This window comes from Pelodiscus sinensis, chromosome 22 (assembly GCF_052426305.1).
Source record: "Pelodiscus sinensis isolate ZL-2025 chromosome 22, ASM5242630v1, whole genome shotgun sequence".
Classification (NCBI taxonomy): Eukaryota; Metazoa; Chordata; order Testudines; family Trionychidae; genus Pelodiscus; species Pelodiscus sinensis.
Window position 1 is genome coordinate 6,672,171 of NC_143073.1, and position 17,955 is coordinate 6,690,125.

Below are 17,955 nucleotides of genomic sequence, written 5' to 3' on the forward strand. Positions count from 1 at the left end.
TCCACCACGGATTTCTCTCGCCAGACCTGTGCTTCCCGTGCCCTTCTGAGTGCCGCCTCTTTCTAAAGCGACGCTGACCAGACAAGGCCAGAGCGGAGAAAAGGACTACACGCCGTTAGGAATTAAAAAACCAGAGAGAGGGATTCTTTATTCTAGGGCAAGGCAGGGCTATAATATACAAATCATAAGCTGCTCTGGGGCAGGGAACGCAAGCTCTCTCCTGCCTGTTACCTGGTGACTCGTGAGTCTGTTTGCACATCCGCGGGGCCACACTGAGGCCTTGATCCTTGCGCACAACTTTCCATTGGTGCCAATGGCCAGTTGGGAGCTCAGATCCAGGCCGCCTCGTGGCCCCCTTTATATGACTTTGGGGTTAGGAGTTAGGCGGGGGGTGTCTCCAGTCACCTCTTCATTTTCTCCCCTTCTGCTTCATGTGTACCACAAAGTAGTCGTTGCACGCGATGGTCAGCCCAGCCACTAGCGAGAAGAAGCTCTGGAAGCCGACTCTGCCGTCCCGGCACTGGTCTAGGTCCTTCATGATCTTATCCACGGCCATGGGGTCTTTCTGGTTCTGGGAAGGGAGAATGCAAGAAAGAAAAGTGGGGGGAGGCTGTGACTTAATGGAGCTGAACGTGCCCCCGGCGGAAGCTGCTTCATAGCCAGTATGGGAGCCTGTCTGAGAGTCTGTCCATGGCGGTGACTCCATGTAGTTTCATCTACCTGTCCAGCCCGCCATCCCACTGGCTCCGAAGCCCGCCCTCCCTCACGGCAGTGGCTCCATCCTCTCCATCTAGCTGTGCATCCTTCCAGCATCTCAGTGTTTCCCTAGCTTACCTATGGGGGGGGCGGACTTTGTATCGCGCCCAGCATTGTGGCACCTGGACCTCTCTTTAAACGGCACATGCGGCGGAAACTTTGGGGTGTGTACAAACAAGTTTACAGCAAAACTTCAGCTGAGCCGAAACTGCAGGTTGTTTTCAATACCCCCAAAATGAAACCATGGATTAATAGCAAAAATCAAACCAACATGCTGCCCAGTCCTTCCAATAGTCTCCCTGCTGACATTCCCCATACAACCTGGCTTCTCTCTGCCTGTCCTTTAGGCTCCACTGGGAATGGGCAGCAGGGCCTCCCTTTGTGAAGCAGCTTGGAGGATCGGGGCAAGTTTCTTGGGTCACGGGCAATCGCTTTGAGTGTAGCTTCAAATTCCTTCCCCTCCCTCTTCACAGCAGTGTTCCTATCTCAGACAGGCCAAGGCAGTGCCCTGAAGCTAACTAGCCCGTTTCCTGTGCTGAACAACTGTGACTAGAAGTAAATCCCCTTCCCCCACACTGTACAGAGTGCTCCACAGGTGTGTGGATTTTAGGAGTGAGGGGGGTGTTTGCAGCGAGACACAAGTGCTGAGCAGTGACTACACACTAGCTGTTTAAATTGCTGCTCCTCTCCATACCCCGTCGCAGCTAAGGGGGACCCAGTTCTCTGAGCTCTCCTGGCTGCGTGCATGACACACTGTGGTTTCCTTGGGCTCTTTGTCCCAGGGAGGCTTGGTACTCACAGCCACCAGTTTCCATTAGGCAAGTGATCCAACAAGGAGAAAGCACTTATTGGATCCTTTAGAGCCTTTCCCACCCACGGCCGGTCCCCGTGGTACATTTCCTAATACTTTGAAATGCTCATAACCATGAGGCTTTCACTACTTCCCGTGGGAACATGAGGACTGCCAGAGCAGAGCACACCTGGGCCCATCTAGCCCAGTATTCTGTCTCCAGCCCAGTCCCAGCTGCCACAGAGAAAGAAGCAAGAGAGTCTGAGCTGATGGGACAACGTGCTCGCAGGGAAAATCCCCTTCCAAGTCCAGCACTTCGAGGCTTGCGCATGACCTGAACTGCGAGGGTTTAGGTCGCTTTCCCTGGGCCTGACTCCGTTAACATCAACCAGTGCCGCTTTGTCAGAGGATCTAGGCCAGGGGCGGGCAATAACATTTGAGCGGTGGCCACGTCAAAATGTTTGGAAGTGGTCGCGGGCCATCCCGGAAGGGGCAGGCCCTTGGAAGGAAGGGGCGGAGCCTTTAAATAGCAGGATTCGCACCTCCCCTGCAGCTTGCAGGCATCATGTTAGCCAGAGACAGGAGCTGCAAGTCCTTTCAACTCCTGCTATTTAAAGGGCTCGTTGCTCCTGGCCTCGCTGCTATTGGGTTGCCTGGGAGCTGGAGACATGGGAGCCCTTTCGACTGCTTCTATTTAAAGGGCTCATATCTTCCTTGGGGCTGTTGCCTGACAGGCGCAAGCCCTTTAAATAGAAGCAGTTGAAAGGGCTCATGAGGTCCCAGGCAATGTGCTAGGGGACGGGGCCCTAGGCGGGACAGATTTGGCCCACTGAGTGGCTTTTGCCCACCCCTGATCTAGGCAGATTCACACCAAGCGGATCAGTGCCTGATTATTTCTCCTGCCCTTTCACCCACGTTTTCTTTTGCTTAATTTCCTCTCATTAGTCTCAGTTCTATCACCCCAAATAGTCCCCTGTTGCACCCAGCACAACACCCGCGACAACTCATGAATACGTCTCTGCGGTGTGCGCTGAAGGCTCTGATCTCAGGCCAGGAGAGTGACAATGCTCAGTGTTTAAAATGCACCATAAGGAACATTTCTAGGGAAATCAACAGCACCATTTCATGCTCCTGGGGTGCTAGCAGATCTCAGAGCGCATCGCAGCCCTTCACCCAGTATCGCTGCATATCTCCTGGAGGAAGGTGAACTTTCAGAGTGGGAAACTAAATGAAAGGGCTGTTAAGTGACTTGGGCAGGGTCATACACCCAGTCAGCGGCAGAGCTGGAACTAGACCCCAGAAATCTTGATGCCCAAAACCTAACCATTATCCACACATACCTTTCCTGGAGAAGGGAAAAGAAGCCAGTAGTCCTGAGTCCTAGTCCCCACTCCTCATATTTCCAGCATTTTTATAGATCAGTTCCTGTATATTTTAACGTAAGATCGACCATACTGGGTCAGATCAAAGGTCCATCTAGCCCATATCCTGACTTCCAACAAGTGGCCAATGCCAGGTGCCCCAGAGGGAGTGAAAAGAGCAGGCAATCAGCAAGTGATCCTTCCCGTCACCAATTCCCAGCTGTTGTCTTTAGATGGAGTTGGATGGGAGTGGACTAGTTAATCTACCGCGGTTATTGCTCCAAAACAGTGTGAATGCTAACGTGTGTGTAGCACTTATAACGAATATGAAGAGAGATTAAAAAGACAGGGAATTTTCAGCTTAGAAAAGATGAGACTAAGGGGCGGGGGATATGATAGAGGTCTATAAAATAATGACTGGTGTGGAGAAAGTGAATCAGGAAAGTTATTTACTTGTTCCCATAACATAAGAACTATGAGTCACCAAACGAAATTAGTAGGTAGTAGGTTTAAAATAAACACAAGGAAGTGCTTCTTCACACAGCACAGGCAACCTGTGGAACTCTTTGCCAAAGGATGTTGTGAAGACCTGGACTTTAACGGGGTTCAAAAAAGAAGTCGATAAATTCCTGGAGGACAGGTCCGTCAATGGCTATTGGCCAGGATGGGCAGGTATGGTGTCCCAAGCCTCCATATGTCAGAAGCTGGGAATGGGTGACGGGGAGGGATCACTTGATGGTTTCCGGTTCTGTTCGTTCTCTCTGGGGCACCTGGCCTTGGCTACTGTTGTTCTGACCCAGTCTGGCTGTTCTTATGAATACCCTGCCAGGGACTTGCTGTGATGGGCTCCCAGGTAGAGGAAAGAGACATGGAAAGCTGGTGCGTGCACTACAAGTAGCGAAAAAGCAGAGAACTTGGGACAAAGCCTTTCCACGCTGGCTTCTGGGAGCTCATCTGATGAGACATTCTGCATGGCATCCTGGAGGGCATTGATTCCTGTGCTCCGGCAGTGAAATCCCATCCTGTGAAATCCCCTACAGAGGCCCAGGCCCCCAAGTCCAAGCACAAGGGTCTGGAGGATGTAAGTGGGAGGAACCTTTTTGCTTCCGGGCTTGCACAGCGAGCAGTAAATCAAGAGCCTTGTACATCCGGACCACACCCCCGCAGCGTGTTCACACCAAGCAATGGCTGGTGAGCTCGGTGCATGGCAGGCTGCCTGCAAGTAACCACAGGGCTTGCTTTACGGGCTGAGGAAATAGAACCCTGGAGCTGAGGGTCCGGATGTGTGTTATAAATGGCAGTTTCTGTGTACAAGCTGTTCTAGGCTGTTACCATGCCAGCAGTAGGGAGCCTAGCACTGAATTAACTGAGGGGACTGAGGACACGTTCTGATCTCCCGACTATCAGTGTCCACAGTCTCATTCCAGAGTGACACCAGGGTAGCTGAGATCAGAATCCATCTCCCTACAGCAACCGCAGGCCTGTCCCTGCAGACATTGGTTCTAAGGCGCTGGGATCAGACCCTGGCCCCAAGCCTCCATGGAGCCTCAGAAAACCCAGCCTGGATCAGTTACAGGTGATGGACCAGATCCAGCCTGGGGGTTAGCAGGAGCAATGCTGACGCCACGGCAGAGCTCAGCCAGCTGCAAGGGAGGTCCTGCCCTGGAAGTGACTGGATCCCTGGGGGTACTGGGAGCTCTGGTTTACTGCTGGCACTCTCGATGTGCACCCTCGCAGTGGAATGGATGCCCTGGGGCCGGAGCCTGATATCCCTGGCTGTAGTTTGATCAGCCTGTGCCACCCGGGCCAGCTTCCTTACTCACTGGAAGCACCAGAGACACAGGCTGACGGGGGGGGGGGGGGGGGGGGGGGGGGGGGGGGGGGCGCTTTCCTGCTCCAAAGCAGGGGCTGGTCTGGTCCCCAGCAGTAACTGGCACCAGGCAAGAACAGGGCCAAGCCACCTTGAGAGTCGGGTGCTATTTGCTCTGCTACTCCAGCCTTGATCTGCACCCCCCCAGGTCTACCAATACCCCACAGCCCTCTGCTAGCCCAACCCTGGGCTCCCCCTCCACCCAGTTCTGCCAATGCCTCTCAACCCTGACCCACAGCCCCCTGCTAGCCCAGCCCTGGGCTCCCCCTCCACCCAGCTCTGCCAATGCCCCTCTACTCTGACCCAGAGACCCGCCCACCCGCTGATGCACCACAATCCTGTCCAGATCTTTCTGGATTGGCTTCCCTTGAGGAAAGATGTGTCTGCAGGGACAGTGGCAGTGCCCAGTCCCCTCTTAAATTTGTCATGAGTTACCCAGAAATGTATATCTGTGCCTCCCCCGGCTATGCCCTTTCCGTGCCCCATTGCTACCTGGGATCCTCTTGTGGACACGATGCAGGTACTTAATGTATTTCCCATGCCGCAATGACTCCTGAGGGTTATGCCTAGCCCTGGGAGGAATGTTGCTCATGCCAACCAGCAGGCTTGGGAGCCAGGACCTCTGGGCTGGCTTTCCAATTCTGCCACTGACTAACCATATGGCCCTGGGCAAGTCACTTAATTGCTCCATGTTAATCTTGCTGGTTTCATTTGAGAGGCGACTCCCAAGTGCTGCTCAGACATTGCATCTTCCCTCAATTACAGGACTGCAGATGGGTCCTCGGGAGATATGGCTGATGGAGATTTTTTGGGGGACAGGAAGGAACTTTGCCCATCTCCCAGTCTCACGTGTCTGCCCTGCAGGCCTGTCCTTGCTTTGCATCAAACCATAACAGCCAAGGAGCTGTGAGAACACAGTGCACCAGGCAGCAGGGTTATTCATAGCCCAGCCTGGCAGGCTGTTCCCAAAATGCTGTCTATTGTCTCTGACAATGCATCATTTCTCACGGAGGGAACGCACTGCCCAGAGCCTCGCCCCATTGTCTGTGTCAGCCATGAGCTAATTAAAGGCAGGGAAGCGAGGGTGGCAGCCGCAGCTACCCACCCCTGTAGGGCCTCCTCTGCTGTGGGCGGTTTGAGTCCCAGCGATGGGAACCCCAACTCGCCATCACACCCATAAATCCTAAGGATGGCCCTGGCCTGGCCGCCGGCTCATGCCAACAGCCAGTCACCTGGGCTGAGGTTTTCCAAGCCCTTCACTTGGCTTTGCCACATGGCTTGCTTTGACATGAACAAGTGGCAAGATGAAGGGCTAAATCCCACAGCAGGCTTTGACCGAGCAAGCTACAGAATTTTCAGCAGGGGAAATCATCCTAGCCTTATTTTGCCTACGCTGACATTGCAGGATCCCCGAGAGGCCAGCTGGCTTGAGCCTTCATTTGGAGGGCAGAATAATTTCGCCATCTGAAGTTTGAAGAGTTCAGTTAGAAAAACTATAATCCCTCAACCTGGGATCTGACTGGGACTGTGTCTGTCCACATCTTCGGCTCTTTCAGTTTTTACCCTTGTCTGTCTTGTTCCATCTAGCCCTTTGGTCCTGTCTTCCCTGCTCTCTCCGATTTCTCTAATATGGTCCCTAAGCGGCTGACTTGTAAAAACCTGTCATGCTCAAGTGGAAAACGGCTGGGCTCTTGATGTTGCATCTCACACTGCACAGCCCCACATGCAGCATCGCTGCTCCGTCCTGGCCTAGAGGGATAAACATCCAATCCCACCCCAGCCCTGGATCACCAGAGACTAGGACTAGCCAAATCCCTCAATGGGCCGTGCCAGGAGGGAGGAATTCCCTCAGCAAGCGGGAGCCTTGGCATTTCTCACTCACATCCAAAAACCCAGGGAACTCCTTGTCCATCAGCAGCCGGAGATCCTCTTTCGTCAGGTAGTTCTTGTCGCCGGCGTACTTGTGGAACGTGAACATTAGCGTCTCCATGGCATGCTCCATCTGAGACGGCATCTTGGCGCGGGTGTCTTGAGCCTGCCCAAGCGGGGAGAAATAGCACAGAGCACGGTTAGCTTTGTCCTGTCCCACAGCTGAACTTAGTTTTACCCCCAGGAGCAAGACACACACCTGTGCTAAGCACAGGGCTTTCTGCTGTGCATTCGTCGATTTCAAGGCCAGAAGGGTCCCTATTAGACCCGCCAGCAAACTGCAGAGCAAGGAGCTTTATCCTGTTACCCCTGAAAAGTCTCGGGGAGGGGGCAGGGAGCCGTGTTTAGTCTGCATCTGCAAAAACAACAAGGAGTCCAGCGGCACCTTAGAGACGAAGAGCTTGATTAGGGCATCAGCTTTTGCGGGTGAAACCCACTTCATCAGATGAACTGGAGTGGCGTGTACAGCAGGGATGATAGAGTTTAACTGAAGACCCAGTTCCCTGATAAGCTGGGGCTTATCGCTTCAACTCTACTCCGCTCCTGGGAGGCAGCTTTGCTACGTCAGCGAAACCACCTTCCTGGGAGACGGGCCAGCAGAGTTTGGCGGTCCAGCTCCTAGGGAGGCTCTGCTGCGGGCTACTGCAGCATGAACCTTATTTAAGCTTTATACTGCAGAGCCCGCAGCGGGTGTAACTGCTGAGATGTTTAGTGTTTACTGGGTTGCTTTATTAAACAACTTTGAACATCCCTAGTTTACTGAGACACAGGCTCCCTTTCATTTGTTGTCCTTATATATACCCTGCCCTCTGCGAACTCCACTCTAATTGATCTGATGAAGTGGGATTTACCCATGAAAACTTATGCCCTAATAAATCTGTTAGTCTCTAAAGTGCCATCTGACTCCTCCTTGTTCCTGTTACCCTTGTATTGAGCCCAATAATATGTTTGGCTAATGCATGTTCTAGAACAGCCTCCAAGCTGGATCTGAAGGCATGGAGAATCCACCGCTTCCCTCAGTACTTTGCTCCCTCATTTGTTCATCATTTCGAACTTTAATGCTAATGCATCTGCCAAACCTGCTAGCTAGTTAGATTCCCACCCCTGCAGCCACCATGGGGGGTGGGAGTGTGTGTGGGGGGGGGGGGGAGAGGGGGAATCTAAGCTCTCAGACCCAAATGGAAACTTTAAAACCTTGTCTCCACTGTTGTTGCGTAGCTACAGCCGCATCGCTTTTCGGGGAGGACGGAGAACGGCTGGGAGATGGCCAGACAGACGCTAGCGAGGCAGAGAGAGTTGGGATAAAGGTCAGATCAAACCTCTGGACTCCGTTCCCAATCGAGTCCATTTTAGCTCTGCTCGGCCCAGGCATGACAATGGCTGGCTTGTGCCACTAGTGCGAAGGATTTCATTGCACAATGAAACCTTTCCTGCTTCAGCAGTTAAACCCCGATCAAACGGCTACAATACGCATTCCCCGAGCCAGGACATTCCTGAACATCTACAGGAGAATACAATGTACCAGGGTAAATGGAGTCTCCTAACTCACAATGAGGTTTAAGGGACATAAACATGCTTTGGATGACAGCAGCATGGACGAGCAAGAGGATTTGGAAAATGAAGGACAATCCCTGTGTTGTCTCTTCCATGTGCCCCAGCACTAGGGAAACGACCATCTCTTGGTTATTTCTGCCCAGGGCGCCTGAGGCGTTGATGTTTTAGAGGTGGTTCAAGTATTTTCATGGGAAACTCTGGATTAAAGCCCTGGCGAGAAATGGGTTAGAAACAGACTTGTTATGTACTGTGGAGAGATGTGTAGCTTTCAGAGCCACAAGGGAACTTTATCATCATCTAATCTGACCAAGCATGGGACCAGGACATGGAATGTTACCCCTTGTGACATAGTGGGGGGCTGTCTGCTCTGTAACCCGGGGTTCCCCTGCGCCTGCGCTGTGATGTGTGATTTCCACTGACTCACCCACATGTGTATTAGCCCAGACACCTAGTCCAGCCTGGGCAGTTAGCAAAGCTCTTCCCAGGGGGAGAGACAAAGGGAGGCGGAGACAACCACTTGGCTGGGGACAGGGTCTGGGAGTGAGGCAGTTGCTGGCTGGTAAACATGAAGGGAACAGACTAAGCTGAGTGGGCAATGAACCCCCTAACCCAAGGGGTCTGAGGCATCCTGGCCCTGACTCCTGTAACCTCATCGCGTCTGTGCTGTATCCTGGAGAAGCAATAAACCTTCTCTATTCTACTGGCTGTCGGAGTCTGTTCTTGCTACTACGGGGATGCAAGATCGGGGAGGGGGGTCCCCGAAATGCCGTCACACCCCTTTATTCCTGCATCCAGGACAATAACGTGTTCAAAATATAACCCCCCGTGAAACCCACCTGAGACGAGCTTACTATAAAAGCAAGACACGGCTGGCCGCTGATTTGCTTGTCTTGTGCCTTTTCTAGCAAGATCCCTAGGAACTCAACAATCTTGGCAAACTACTTAACAAATCATGAGTCAAAAATTGCTCCTTGCACGTATGCTAAGGCAGCGTTCCAGTCTGTATATTAAAGGATCACTCCTTCCACCATTAAAATGCAATCCCCTCTGGGGTGGGACATGGCAGCTGTTTATCAGCTCCTGGTAATGTGAAGAAGCAAGATATTAGCGAATGTTCCCCCAGCAATCAATCCCCTCTGAGAGGGGCTGGAGAGGGTGAGAAAAGAGGACTTCCCTCCCCCCCATCTCGAGCATCTATGATTCTGTGATTCACAGCAGTTTGGGACAGGAAGTGAAGAGGATTCCTGTCTCCTGGTGCAATTTGCTGAGTGGGTGTATAGCAAAGGGGCATGGACAAGCTAAGGAGAAACCTGACAGCTCTTAAAATATCCATGTGCCATGCTTAGCAGCATCTGTGTTCTGGGACAGCTCAGCCCTGCCAGGAGCACGCCCTGCGGTGTGTCCCCCAACTGGCTACCCGGTGTGCTGCACAGTCACACAGAGTGTTTCCTGTAAGTTGCACTTGAGCAGCCACCCAGAAGATTCAGGTGCTGCCCTGTTGATTATCAGAGCGCCCACTGCCAGCAGCATGTGTTTCTACTGATGGTGCACATCCACACATGCCTCAGCGCACAGAACAAAATTAATTCCACACAAGGAGGGAAAAAATGAGAGGGAACACTGCTCACAGGGAGCAGCAAATGACCAGAGAGGGAACACGCCTTTCCGGGACAGAATCAATGGGAAGACTGGACCAGAGTCAGCCAGAAAAGTGAGGCTGGTTGTTAAACTCTGTGGCTTTTTTTTTTTTTTTTTAAATGAATGGTCAAAGCAAACTCTTTCAATGGCAGATTCCTTTCTCGGCGTCTGCCCCCGTGAACGGGAGACTTTGATCCCTTGCCCAATCCAAGGGCCTGGTGCATTGCGGGGTGGTGAAGAGAGAAGTGAGAACTGGGGCGGGTAGCAAATGCTGCAACCCGCTAAATAAGGCCTCCGGAGGGGGAAAGGAGGGATCTCTTCAGAAATGGCCCCCCTCAAGTTATCTTTGCTGTGGGCAAAAGCAGCTGGGATCCCTTTGTGTGCCTGGAAGTGTTTTACGAGCATATAGCCCGTTGGAGCGATTGTCTGGATGATGTACGCAGCAACAGGCCGGGGCTGGGAAGCACTTTTCTTAACAAAGAATAGATCTGAGAGACGACAGACACGGGGAAGCAGCTGGCTAAAGTAAATACGAATGGGACATGGAGCCTGGCTGCTCATCTGGTGCAAACAGACTGGCAAGAAAAGCTCACTGCTGGCTCTCACATGCAACGAATTTGCTCCCCCCCCCCGCCCCCCTTGATTAGCAGCCAAACATTCCCGGCACTGATAGCATCCTTCCGATTTGCCCTCTTGTCCCAGTGGAGAAGCTGTCGGCGTAACTCCCTCCCATGCCCACCTCCAGGGAGGGTCCCCTGAGCACATGGGCAGGGCGTGTGGGTGGCTGGGGTAACGAAGAAGCCAACTCTTAAAACCTCAGGACAGGCAGATCCAGGGAAAGCTCACCAGCAGGAAGGCGTCACTGGCAGTGGAAAGGTTAAAATGTTCGCACAAGGGAAGAGAAGTCAGCGGATTGCGGCAGGCTGGGCTGGGCGGCAGCTTCCTCCTCTAGAGAGCGGAGGGACTTTGGCCAAGAACTCCTCCCGCAGAGCGAAATCATCGCCCAGATGGGCTGCCCTGTCTTGCAGATGCTCAGCAGGCTTCAGCGTGGATCAAAGGGCGTGTGCATTCCTCACCCCTCCCTGAGCTCCAGAGGGGCGCACGGCAGGCAGGCAACTGGAGAGGATAGGCTCTGCATTCGGGGCCCCAGCCAGCCAGGGGAGTGAACTGCTACTGCCCTCCAGCAGGGATCCTGAGGCAGGGACCCCTCTGATGCTTCTCACCTCAGCCAGCAAACGTAAAGCAGGAGCGATTCCGATCTGCTTGTGTGGAGCAGCTCCCCCGCATGCACATGCCCACCCTGTGCCATGCACTGATCCGGACCCCGGACCAATCTCTCATCCTTGAGCACTGAGACACGCCAGGCCCCCAGCCTGCTCCCATCTGGGCATGAACCAGGTCCCGCCGCAGGGCCGTGCTCAGTGTTTTCTCTGGAAGACTTGGAAGCGTGAGGGATGGCGGCTCCAAACGAGGCCCAAATGCTCGGCGGTGGGGGATGCATTCCTGGCCTCGGGGAGGTGCCAGCAGGAGAAACGTCTGAGGAGGGAGCCAGCAGCCAGGGCGTGGATTGAGGGCCTGATGCAGCTCCATCTCCGATGAGGGCCCCAGGCCACATTGTTCCCGCAGGTCTGTCCCCCATGGACGTGGTGGACTAGACGCTGGGGTGGGAAGTGATGCGCCCGTAGCAAGGGGCAAAGCTCCTAAACTCCAGAGGTGTAACCGCCGGGAGGGAAGCCGCCAAGCCAGGGCTCCGTGGGAGGCCTGGGACGCAAAGCACTTGCTTGTCCCAGCCAGGGCAGGGAAGGCTCCTTACGGAAATGCAAAGAACTGTCCAGGTGGCTCCAGCCCTGTGTGGGCTCCGGTTAGGAGGCCGCACCCCAGAGGTGGGAGTTGGCTGGGGAGAGGGTTTGTTTGTGGACGGGGCGGGAGGGGAAAAGCAATCAGAGATGAATAAACAGGACTGCGCTGTGTCTGGCTGGGCTCGCCTCCCCCCTGGCAGCTGCAGTGGCAGATCACCCCGCCCCATCCCTCCATCCCAGGGTGTTCTCCCTGCCCCCGCCCAGCCTGAGCTAGTATTTTCCAGCCCTGCGGAAAAGCAGCCAGCGGTGCCTCTGAGGAAATGACTCGGCTTCTTCCATTTCCATCTCGGAGCCGCAGCGACTCGCCCTGTCCTAGTGGAATCTCCACTGCTGCAAAAGTCACCACCGGCCACCACAGCTTGGAGCATGGTAGAGACGGGTCACAGAGGAACTGCCCAGGGTGACACCATCCAGCCTGGCACCAAGCTCTTCCCACAGACCCCGTCCCACCTACTCTTGGCCGGATGCTTCAAAGACCTGGGTTCAAGTCCCTGCCTCACCACAGGCTTCCTCAGCCGGTGGTGCTGCTCGGTGCCTCAGTTTCCCATCTGTACAATGGGCGTGAGGAGGATAAATATGCCAAAGGCTGGGAGATGCTCAGATGCAACAGTAACGGGGGCCAGATGAGCATGACAGCAAAATGTTCCTGTCTAAGGAGTTGCACTCTCCTGATTCGGTTGTATCCCAGCACTCCTAGGAGCACGCTAGGTACTGTACACAGAGCAAGGAGACAGTCCCTCCAAGTGCTGTTGCAAATCATGGGAAGAAAAAGAACCTTCCACCTTCACCATTCTGGTCAAACAACATTGGGGAAGCCCTGATCCTAACAACACCGTGTTCTTCTATCCACAGGGCTTGCATCTGCCGAACTGCGTGGCCAAGTGGTCTCTGTCGCGCCCTCTCTAACCACCCCCACTTGCAAACAGAACCCCGGAGTTCTGGCTCTCTGGCTTGAGCACCCTAACTCCTGGGTTCTGTTTGCAGGTGGGAGTGGTTCAAAAGGAGTGACAGAGACAGAGCTGTGGGGTTCTATTCTGGGATGGGTGTTAATGGCTCTAGCACAGGGCTGGGGCAGGATTCTGGGTGTTATTTCTGACTCCGCTTATGCAGCCATGGCATGCCTCAGTTTCCCCACCCATGAAATGCTGCCTCTCTGGTGAGGTCTTTGGATGCAACACAATACGGAAGGCCACAGTATTCAGACTGTTGTATCCAAACGCAGCAGGGCTGCCTGAGCACGGCAGGGGTTTTTGGGTTCCCTTCCAAAGCAGGGCCTGTCCCAGCAGAATTGCAGCCCGCTCCTGCCAGGCTTGGGGACTGTTCGCGGTGTAAATCAGTGCAGTGTCATTGAACCCTATGGGCCGGATCCACTGAAGTCAATGCAGCCAACTGGCACCATTTGAGGGTCTGGCCTTTAACCTTCATTAGCTCCGTGTTTGCTTCAGGCAACTTTCCCTGCCCCAAGCTCTGCAGCTGGTGTTGGAAAAGCTCTACGGAAAAACCAGCAAGCCCAGCCAGGCTGTCGGGCCCATTACGCTCGGGGCTGCTAGCTTGGAAAATGGGCCAGAGCTGAGACGTGCAGCCCCACATCTGTGCCATGTTGGAAACCCTGCCTGGGAACAGAGTGGAAAGCGGGGGGAGGGAAGGGGGCCTGGAATGCAAGTCTCCTCAAAGGACCTCTGTTTCTGGATCATGAACTGGGGCTCCCGCCAGCTGCCGCATTGTTCTGCCTGCTAGAGTATCCCCGGGAGCCCGGTGGGGCGTGCACCAGTAGCCTGAGAACAGGGCCTCTAAGATCCTGGCCCCACACTGCCTCCACCCAGGGGCGAGTTCCGAGGACCTGATCAGACACAGCCTAATAAAAGGCGCCTTCCTGAAGCAGGCACTGGAATGGAACCCAGAGACCAAGGGAGAAGTCTTCTTCCCAAGGGGTTATTCAGCCACCCTAGGGACCCAGCCCCACTTCTCATCGGCTTGCCCTGAACATGCCCAGTGACAACATCTGGATACTCAGATGCCTACCTGTGTCCTGGGTCACGCACCTTGGTGCAAAACAAACCACGGGCAATGCTCCCTCTAATCATTTCCAGCCATGTGCCGATTTTTTCCAAGCATGTGCAGAAGTATATTTTTATGTGCACCAAGCCCCGTGCAAATGTGCACCACCAACACAAAACTTAGCGGTGGGCACTCTGCTAATCAGCTGGGCGGCAACAGAATACCTCCTGAATAGCTGCCCAAGCGCCCAGCTTACAGGGAACGCTGATCACAGGGATAAGTTAGGGGAGAAGCTGGAGCATTTGAGTGAAAACGGCTTCTCCCGGTGCAGAGGACCAATGGGGCCTGGAGTTTGCTCTGGGAGAGTCTTGGCCCAGGCCGGACAAGGAAACCCAAGCAGTCCAGAGAGAGAGAACAGCAAGCCGGGACGTGGCAAACAAGTCCCTGAAAGAAGGCACGCATTTTTAACAGCGTACATGTAGCCACTGGCACAATGTACTTGGAATCCTCATAGATACTCCATCCCTGGCTGTTTGTATCTCAATATCGTTTGGGTTTTTTTAAAGATCTGAGAAGTGGCCTCTGTAGCTACGAATCAAACCAGGCTCCCAGCAAGAAAATCAACTCCAGGTGGAAGCTTGGATCTCCTGAGTGTCTGAACAGCGCGACGGCGCTTGGAAAAGAACAGCGCGTTCTCAAAACCCGCCCAGTGTGGTAAAACCTGGCTGGCTTTCAAAGCTGAGATTCTACGTCCCCACACGTACCACCTCTCTCCCTTCTCCCCTCTGCCTCCTCTCTCGCTCCGTCTACTGCACCCGTACTAGCTAAAGCAAGTAGCGCATCTCGGTGGGTACCCCGATCTGGCTCTCGTGTGCCTCTCGCTAGCACCTTGGCTCCAGAGCAGACTTGGAAAGCATTTAAGCTATTTGCATCCCATTGTAAAACTCGGAAAGGGTTTGGCCTGTCAACTGCCGGCCGCCAGTGTCTGAGAGCAGGGGCCACACCCATTGGCTTGCTACCCATCAGACTGTGGGACGCTCGCGCCAAGCAGGCAGGTGTTCCTGGGTCCCGTCTGTTAGAGTGTCTGTGGCCTGCGCCGTGCGGGAGGGAGGGGGTCAGATTAGTGGATCAGGATGGTCCCTTCCAAAGTCTACGAAGGCCAGCGACAGGACTGTGTACGGTGAGCTGCTCTTCAGCACCTACACTGCACACCCACAGGCCACATTCGCCCCGGGGGCGATTCCCCCAGGCGCAGCGCAGCTTCCCCAGGAGTGGGTTTGGCCCCTCCTGAGCACTAGCACCCAGTCCGAGTGCTGTGAAGAGAACACACCCAAGAGCTGTGGGCCAGAGGGAGCCTGAAAAGAGGGGAGGGGGAGAGATCCCCCCCATGTGACACATGCAAAGGGGTGTGAAACAAACAGGCAAGCCCGTCTCTTTGGCACGAGGATGGGGTCCCAAGAGACACATTATTCCTACAAAATCTAAACCCTCTGAGCCCCTCCGGACAAGGCAGGGCTCCCGCGGCTACCCCCTGCCCCCCCGACTCCGATACAGGGGCAGATTTCACTCTCTTCCCCCCCCACAATGTTGACCTGAGTGGGAGCCTGGGGAGTGGCCAGGAGCCCTTTGGTGTCAGGGGGAAGATGCTTCCACAAGCCCCTTGTGTTCAGTGGCACCCGCAGATAACAACTAGCCCGTCGCCAGTGGCTTCTGCCCCCACGACAGCCAGACCCTCTCTCCCTCTAGCGCTGCCCTCCCTGCCCAATGCCCCAGGCTGCCGCCGCCAGGGCGTGTCCCTGCCCCACAGCTCCGGATGTGACCATGGCACAGTGTCACCTCCACGGCCAGTGGGGCGGGAATTACCCTCCGGCAGGAGCAGCATGAGGGGGCCCCTTTTCCTAAAGCCATCTGCAGCCCCCCCCCCCCGAAGTCCCGTAGCCACAGGCCGTGGGTACCCCAGCCCCTCCACCGACTCCGGGCTCTCGGGGGTGCGGCGTTGGGGCACCTCCCCCCGGGGCGTTGGGGCTAGGGGGCAGGAAGGTCCCCCCGTCAGTGCGCTGCAGGCGGGGCTGGGCAGCCGGACTCACCTAGGCTGGGAGCGCGGAGCGGAGCAGCCGTGCGGGGACGAGGCGCAGCGCGAGTGGGTGGGACCGGGCGCCGCCGGCCCTAGACTACGCCGGGGAGGGAGCGGGAGGAGGCCCGAGGGGGCGGGGGGAAACCTGAGTCCGGCCCGGGCTGAGTCACACGCGGCTCCCGGCAGCCCCGAGCCCGGCTCGCTGGTGCCCCCTGCCTCTGGCACCGGGCTCCCGGCCGCCGGGCTAACGAGCGCCCGTCTGGCCGCACCGCACCGCAGCGCCTGGCCCGGGCGTTAGAGAAACCAGGTGGGGAGGGGACAGGGCCCGCTGGTGAGAGAGACTGGCCTGGCAAAAGTTGTGTCTGTCCCCGGACCCTCCTGTCTGTCTGGCCACCCCCCCCCCCCCACTATCAGTTTATCTATCCTCACCTCTGCTTTATCTATCTATCCACCCCCATCCACCCCCTCTATCTATCTATCCCCACACCCCTCTCTATTTATCTATCCCCATCCACCTCCTTTATCTAGCTATCTATCCCCATAACTCTAGAAAACTCTATCTAGTTATCTAGCTATCTATCCCCATCCACCCCCTCTATCTGTCTATCCATCTCCATCCCCATCCACCCCATCTGTCTATCCCCACGCCCCACGCTATCTATCTGTCTATCCATCTCCATCCCCATCCACCCCCTCTATCTATCCCCACGCCCCACGCTATCTATCTGTCTATCCATCTCCATCCCCATCCACCCCATCTATCCCCACGCCCCACTCTATCTATCTGTCTATCCATCTCCATCCCCATCCACCCCATCTGTCTATCCCCACGCCCCACACTATCTATCTGTCTATCCATCTCCATCCCCATCCACCCCATCTGTCTATCCCCACGCCCCACACTATCTATCTGTCTATCCATCTCCATCCACCCCATCTATCCCCACGCCCCTATCTATCTATCTATCTATCCATCTATCTATCTATCTATCTATCTAATAGATAGATTAGATGGATGTGTGTGGGGAGAGATAGCTAGATTAGAATCATGGGTTCCCAAACTAGGGGTGTGTGCCCCCCTGGGGGTGTGTGCAGAAATTCCAGGGGGGGCGTGAGGCGACCCAGCCCCCCCTGCCCCCCATTAATTCCCCCCTCTTCCCCAAGTTTTGCTGCTATTTTTGTTTTTTGGCTCCGGTCAGTTTCTTTTGTTTTGCTCAACAAGTTTTGCCGCTATTGGGGGGGAGAGCATGAGGGTTTCTCAAAAATCAAAAAGGGGGCGTGATGCCGAAAAGTTTGGAAATCACTGGATTAGATGATGAGAGGGAAGGAAAAATGACGCACCAGGACCTGAAAGGACCTCACCCAGGGCAGGGCCCTGGGAATGGTTATGACAAGCCAAGAATAACACCTCAGAGCAGCAGTCCTGCCTGATCTATCTGTCTAGCCCTGTTGATTTATCCCATCTCTGTCTCTCTCTTTCCTTCTCTCTCACCCCATACGCAGCCTCCCTCTCTTTAACCTAGTTACCCAGCTGGCCCCATTCCCTGTGATTTCAGAACATCCCATCTGCATGCTTCTGCCTCCCTTTCACTCTCAGTCGTTCCGCGGGCCGGGCAGGACGGCTGCTCCAAGTTGTGATTCTTGGCCTGAGAGTCACTCCTAGCTGCTTCCAGCCCTGCCCTGGGCGCGGCCTTTTCAGGGCCTGGCACTTCCAATCCCCTGTGGCGAATTGCTGTGGGAATGACGGCCCCGTTTATTGCCAAAGTCCCTCCAGCCAGGGCAGGGCCCAGAGGCGCGAAGTTCTAGCGGCCTGGCACGGGGCCCTAGACAGGCTCCATCGAGCTCTGCCCTGGCTGGAGAGGCCTTAGCACAGCAGGGAAAGACGTCTGCCCATGTTACAGCCCCTTTCTGCAGCCCAGGGTGGGACTGAGACTCAGGGCAGTGGGCCATGATCTTTCATCTCTGGGCAGCCTGTTCTCACGGGGAAACCCCTCTGCCATGGGCTGCAGGTGAAGGCAAGCCTCAGCCCCGCCCCTTCCACCTCAGGCTCCACCCTGGATCCAAGCCCCGCCCACCCCACCCCAAGGAGCAGGGCTGCTGTGCCACTGCCCCATCCCTCCCTAGTG

At 55.1% G+C, this 17,955-nt stretch overlaps 1 protein-coding gene across 1 annotated transcript; it reads right to left on the minus strand.

Moving 5' to 3' along the window:
* Window positions 1-115: 115 nt before the first annotated feature.
* Window positions 116-16,001, minus strand: S100A10 (S100 calcium binding protein A10). The gene is made up of 3 exons (XM_075908419.2): window positions 15,843-16,001; window positions 6,660-6,812; window positions 116-571 (listed from the first exon to the last, which is right to left on the minus strand). Exons 2-3 carry the CDS (start codon window positions 6,789-6,791, stop codon window positions 410-412), a joined length of 294 nt encoding a protein of 97 aa, XP_075764534.1. The 5' UTR covers window positions 6,792-6,812; window positions 15,843-16,001; the 3' UTR covers window positions 116-409.
* Window positions 16,002-17,955: the final 1,954 nt, after the last annotated feature.

Coding starts and splice junctions, on each gene's coding strand:
- S100A10 (XM_075908419.2), bottom strand. CDS start 6,791: ATGCCGTCTCAGATGGAGCATGCCATGGAGACGCTAATGTTCACGTTC. Junction 572..6,659: donor AGTTCCCTGGGTTTTTGGAT/GTGAGTGAGAAA, acceptor CTCCCTTCCCAG/AACCAGAAAGACCCCATGGC.